General features: G+C 34.9%; 1 protein-coding gene across 2 annotated transcripts in view; it reads left to right on the plus strand.

Annotated features, from left to right (window-relative positions):
• Positions 1–6869, plus strand: part of creb5b (cAMP responsive element binding protein 5b) — an 88411-nt gene that overhangs the window by 2064 nt on the left and 79478 nt on the right. For both annotated transcript variants that reach the window (XM_067393129.1, XM_067393132.1), the window contains exon 2: positions 5944–6021. In XM_067393129.1, coding sequence (XP_067249230.1) covers positions 5968–6021 — 54 coding nt within the window. In that variant the 5' untranslated portion in view covers positions 5944–5967. The remainder of the gene's footprint in view (positions 1–5943; positions 6022–6869) is intronic.

The raw sequence follows: 6869 nt of genomic DNA on the forward strand, positions 1-6869 counted from the left end.
GGTCATACAAGTTCGGAATAACATGAGAGTGAACTTGTAGCTTGATTTATGTGAACTCGATTAGAAACATCTGTGAAATACACCATATTGTCAGCTGTTAATCCAATAAAATTAAGTGACCAGTAAAAATAAATATGTTTTATACTACAGAAATTTCCAAATGCGTTATAATATGTGGTGTATGACAACGTAAAAAGTTGTAATCACAAATGACGTTTTCATTTTGCCATCACAACAACAAAGTTCCGATATGTTTGTTCCTCCGGTATCAAAGTCAGCCTGAAGTTCTCTGTAAGTTTATGTTTGAGAAGATGTGACGACTGACAGTGATTGAAGGTTGCCTTTGTGAGGCCCCTTCTTCTGTTCATTATGAGAGGTTTATGGCATCCTTTGCATTGTCTGTATGTTTCTTATTCCTTGCCCCGGGCCCTGTGCTGATCCTACCTTGAACCTTTGCTGCCAAAGGCCTGCGGAGGACGGGGGGCGGGAGGTTGGATTTGAATTGCGGTGCAAGTTTGTGCTTGCTGTAACCTTCACCACCCTCCTTCTCCCCTGTGCACCATACTGTTTGAATTCAAATGTGTAGCAGAGGAGAAAGTTCCTCACCAGTTCCCTGTGAAACTGTACTCCGGTCCCCTAATCCTCCTCGGCTGCCACACTGGGCCGTTCTAAATTTGAAGTGTAACGAAATTTCCTGTGTTAAATGAAAACACCGGTGAAATAAAAGCCAAGCAGTGTATGACCACCGGTGAGCAAACATCTCACACCTGGCCTCGTGTCACATGGGGATATTGAGCAGTTTAGGTGGCTAAAAGTCTTGCTGGAGGGTGGAAATGATACGGTAATATTTTTCATAAAAATGAATGAAGTGCATAATCCTATGTTTAAACGAACAGGTTTGATGACAGTCTTTGTAGTGCGGATTTCGCATGTTGGAGAACATACATAGTGGAAATGTGGAATATTGCTGGAGGCGTCTGATTGTGTTCCACTGTTGGTTTTGCTTTTGGAATTAGGCCAGATGATATCACAAGACAGCGTATCTCAGGTCTTGTAACATTTGAGAACAGCATACTTACAATAATTACAATACATCTTCAAATCTTGACTGATACGGAGAGACGTTTGTAAAGTTTAAGGCTAGATAAGGACACAGCTACATGTTCCTTACTGTTAAGGTGAATTGTTAAAGTCAACATGAAATCAGAAATGACCATATTTAACACATTTGTGGTCTTTATTTTGAATGATTCATCGGTGCACCTTATTCCAAAGAACAAAAGGTTTGGGATTGGTTTCATCAAAATGACCTTCCTGTAGCTCAAAATTTAGAGCATTGCGCCAGCAACGCAAAGGTCATGGGTTCAATTCCCAGCGAAAGCAGGAACTGATAATATAATATATTTATATTTACTGATATAAAATATATTTATTCTAAGTGGGAACTCGGTGTAATTCACTCAGCTGAATTAATTCAACCTGAGAGGGAAGGAATGTTTATAATGGTCATAGACATTTTTATTTTATTAGATATGTCTTGTTTCACAGGAGACAATATTGTGCGTTTCACAGATAATTATATGAAATGATAATCAGGTTCACATAAATCAAGTTATAAACTGAATATCTAATAATTTGCTCAATCTCATGTTATTCCGAACTTGTTTGACTTTCTTTTTCCTTAAAACCTTGAATCCAGTGCAAGTCACTTCGGATAAAAGTGTAAACTATAATGATTTACTCCACCTCTGAAATGTCTTCGAGGAGTCAAATAGAGACGTCACTATCCGATGGATAAAATCAAGTCCCAATCTAACTCGTTTATTATCGTATTTCACTCAGAAATATATCACATTACAGAAATAAAATAGTTCACTCAAAAAATGAATATTCTGTCATCATTTACTCACCCTGATGTTGTTCCAAACCCTTACGACTTCTGTGGAACATAAAAGAAGATGTTTTGAGAAATGTCTGTTTTTACATCCATACAGTGAATGTCAATGGTAACCAAATTTGTTTGGTTACCAAGATTCTTCAAAATATCTTCTTTTGTGTTCTGCGAAAGAAAGTAGTAAAACAGGTTTGCAGCGACATGTGGGTGAGTAAATGATGACAATTTTTTTTTAGATGAACTGTCCCTTTATTATAACAAAATAGGGGTGTAACAATATATTGTGTCATAGTATATCACAATACAAAAATGCAACAATATCGTATCGTGGATAGTGATAATATGTGCGTAGTTCACCTAAAATGAAAAGAGATTCATTTTGGAAAAGAAAATTCAAGTAAATATAGTTTTAGTGTCAGTGTTACTTTAAACTACTATATAGAATGTTGAATATAATGTATAATAATGCAATGTGGGAATATTTGTGAGTCCTGATAATGCCAAATGTCTTATGTTACCAGTAAAAAGTGGCTTACATAATTTTAAATATATCTAGTCAGTAACAGAGTGCAAATATATTTAAAAAAAAAGAGGGGAAAAAAGTGTTTCAGCATTAGAATCATGAATATTTTTATTGTGGTGTCACCATTGTCCTGTGCATTGGGTTACCAGCACCAAGCCTATTCATTTCCACTCCCAATGTAATACTAAATTTAGCATTTTAATCAACAGCACATTTTTTGTTATCCTTTTACCATATGTCTTGGAGTATGGCAATAATATTGTATCGTGAGTTCAGTATCGTCATATGACGTAAGGGTATCGTTACCCCTAAAAAAATAATTCTGGCAAAAATTTCAATCTCATTTAGTGACACTTAGAGCTTGCAAGGTTGGATATTGAACAGTAAAAATGACCATTTTCAAATTAGCAATTAACAATGAGAAGAAATAAGCAAGATCAAGAAAAAAGTGAGAACGGAGTAAGACAGATGCGTTAAAGACTTGGAGAGGCAACTTTCTGAAAGCTGTGTGTTAGTGACTTGTCATTTAGCAGACGTGTTCTTGATGTCAGTTCGCTTACAGAAACACCCTGTCCAGACCATGTGTCCCCAAGGGCGGCGTGTCAGAAACCGCCTGGAGGGGCTCTACCCCAAGGCCGGACTGTAAGGAAAAAGATGTCTGGTTAACATAACGGCAAATTTGCATGTTTTGACTGCATGGGAGGAAACAGTTGACTAGACCAATCGGACAGGAAAAATGCAAATCGAGTATGAAAGCGTTCACACAGCAGGGCTCATGCATATCCAAGCCTGAAGCATTTGAATTCATACTCTTCATGTTTTCATCTTTCAAAGTTTGAACGTGTTTATTTTCCACACATTTGGAAAGTGTTTGTTAGCTGTCTAAGCGGTGTGTCAATACGTAGCCACAGTCATTAGGCTGTTTTGCTGCTGTATATGAAGGGGACTCGACTCTGGCTGTCATGGACTATTACAGCTGTGTCTCATTAGGCTGTTGCAGACCATAATACTGTTACTCTTTTGCACAAAACTTACATAAGGGTGCTGTAAAATTCCTAAAACAGGTGTTAGAAACATTGGTCAAGTTTATGATCACCTGTGATGCACAACATACAGTCAAATTCTGCAACACAGTGTTTCACTGTTGCGATAAAACATAAGCATCATAAGCATTTGATGCACAACATACTGGTCCAGTTGATCAATCAGAGCATTTGCGCTCTTCAGAAGAAGGGCTTCAAACAATGTAAAGTATATGTGAAAAATTATGTTTTTTTGTTTTGTTTTTTTTTACATTCAAGCACTAAAACCTATTCTAGTAGACCCCCAAAAAAACAAAATCAAGATTTAATGGAAAAATTTGTCCTCTTTAAATATTTTGGTAAATTTGGTAATGCCAATTTTTTTTTAAATGTAGTTCAAGTTTAAACATTTAAATTCATTACACAGAATTCCAATAATTCAATGCAAAAACGTCCATAGATTCCATCTTGGTCTGCTTTTTACATTCTTATATATTTATTTTAGGAATGCAGGGGTGGAAATAGGAACATACAATCAGAATCACACACTCAGATACCCTATAGATCATCACCTGTTGAATAGAATGAGACTGAAGCACAATTGGTGTCTGATATATTCCACAGAATGGCACTCTGATCCCCATGGCGACAGTAGTAGAGGGCTCAGCATGGGCCCACATAAGAAAACCATGGCAAACTACGTCCCATCAGCATCAGAGGAGCAGGCCGATTACACTCCATGTGCGTGAAACTGAATGACTGGCATACCGTTCCAATGTCAGTCTGTCATCCATGGCATTTAGCAGCATCATGGCACTGAACAAGGGATTCCAGTGCTCATGGTGAGCTGTAACGGAGAGAGAGATTTGTCATTGAAATGTAATCACCACTTGTGAAACGGACACTAGAAATAGTTCAGAGTTTTGTCATTGTAATGAAACATTTTTACTCTTTATTGCCCTCTCTGTAATTTGTCACCCTGGCAGTTTGCTGTGTTGCCACACATTATCACCCTGTTGGATAGAGGCATAGACTATATTTCACCATTAACAATTTACCAAACACGCGCACACACACAGTATTAAGTTAAAAAAGATGAAAAATATATCAGCGTTGTACAACTGTCCTGATATTTATACTGAAGAAAAAAATATCATAAAAGGATGAAAAAACTTTGTGTAGCTTAACATAATATTTTATTGTTATTTCTTAGAAAGAAATAAGCACAATATAAATATTTGAATAACTTAATATAAGTATAATAAATATAATACAGAAAATTATATCATATAGTAAATTATATCACAGTCTGAAAAGACTCATGGCCAGGTTAGTTCAGGTGGTTTTATATATATATATATCATAAAAATAAGTGTCAGAATAAGGAAAATAAAAATCTGAAAAGATATATATATATATATATATATATATATATATATATATATATATATATATATATATATTGTATATATGAATTTTATACATACTATATATATGAATTTTCAGCATCATTACATTAAAAATTAAAATTCTTACTGACCCCAAACTTTTGAACAGTAGTGTGTGTATATATATATATATATATATATATATGTGTGTGTGTGTATGTAAATTTATATTTATTTAAAATGTATATATATTGCACCCTTTTTGTGATACTTAGATACTAGTGATAATAAGCATACATGATTTATCTTGTTTAACATGCTTATTTTGTTTTCATTTGCCATATCCAGCAAAGTAAACTATCAGATTCAAGTATAATTCTCACGAAACTTTATCAAGGTAAATGTAGGTGTCTTTCCAATATATATATATATATATATATATATTAGTTTTTATATACCTTTTTAGATGTGTTCAAGGTGTAAACAAATTATGTCATTACTTTGGTGCTTACACTACATGACATTTTTAAAGTTAATAAAATCAAACTGTTAAATTGTATAAAAATTTTGAAGAATACAAAGAATGCATTTCTATATTTTTTTTTAAAAGATGTTTCCTTTTCTTTATCTTGGACGTTCTTTTTCGTCATTGACCCACCCAATACAAACTGCTAAAGTCATGGCTGGTGAAGTATTAAAAGGGCAGTTTAGGTGTCAAAAGAGTTGCTAATGACTGGCAGTTCACTGATACGTCGACCTCGGTGCCGTGTGTCTGGGTTAGCCACAGACTTGCGTGCACAACACAGAGAGGATAGTTTACACCTTACCCTGTGGTCAGCGCCGGCTCCATGGCGACGAAGGAGCAGGGTGACACTTTAGGGGTCAGTTTTAGGCACTCAAGCCTCCTTCCCTGAGTTTAGACTAAACCATTACAACTCCTAATGCCCTCTCCCAGGGCGCAAGACACCGAATACTTGCTGAGATTCCGTCAAAACCTCTCCAGGAACCACGGAGTTGGCTATCACTGGCACACGATACATTAGTGACATAATGTGAGCGGGTCTTTATCCTGGAGGCGCCCCTGATTTGAATTTCTCTCCTTTGCTTTGTGTTCAGGTATATGAGGAGCCAGTGACAGTGATGAACTCCGAGCAGGAAAGGCCGTTCGTGTGCAGCGCCCCGGGCTGCTCTCAGGTGAGTCCGATAAGACAATGGCAAAGACGAACGGTCCTGTAACTCGAGAAAGCTCCTTCTCAATGTGAAACTGCACCACAGACAACAACAGTGAAATGGTATCTTGTTGAGGCAAATGAAATCCACTGGGTCTTTATAAGATTCTTGGCTTTGTATTTCTTTGGATGAAGTGGAATCCTTATAGATATGGTAAACAATCTCTCTTTGAATGCATATTTTCCTCTAGCTCCACCATTACACTGGTTCTCAGTGGGGTTATAGTTAACTAAAACTGAAACTAAAATCACTTGAAATAAAATTAACTTAAACTGAAATAAAATAAATGCAACATTTTGCATTTTTATTGAATTTAACTTGATGTACTACAATAGCTAAAACTAAAACTAAAATAAAAATTAATAAAAATATATGGACACATATATATATATATATATATATATATAAAACCCATACAGCAAAATGCCTGACAAAACCACATAGCAAAATGACCAACTAAAATTAAAATAAAAACAGAAAATATATAACTAACTACCTTCTATTTTATGTTATATTAATAATTTATTTTATTTATTTATTCTTTTATATATAATAATAAAATTATTATTATAAAACTATATTTATTATAAAACTGTAATAGTATCTCAAACCATTTCTAAACTGTTTTTCTTCAGAACCCAGACTTTATAATAGCAACCCAAAACAACAACAAAATTGCTTATTATAAGTTAAAAAGTAATAAAAACTGTACTTTGAAATGTATTAATATTACCATGTACTGCATAGGCCTAACAATATGCACAAATATTGATATGACAAAGAAAAAGAAAAAAATGTCAAAAATAAACTCT

This window comes from Chanodichthys erythropterus, chromosome 2 (assembly GCF_024489055.1).
Source record: "Chanodichthys erythropterus isolate Z2021 chromosome 2, ASM2448905v1, whole genome shotgun sequence".
NCBI classification, from domain to species: Eukaryota; Metazoa; Chordata; class Actinopteri; order Cypriniformes; family Xenocyprididae; genus Chanodichthys; species Chanodichthys erythropterus.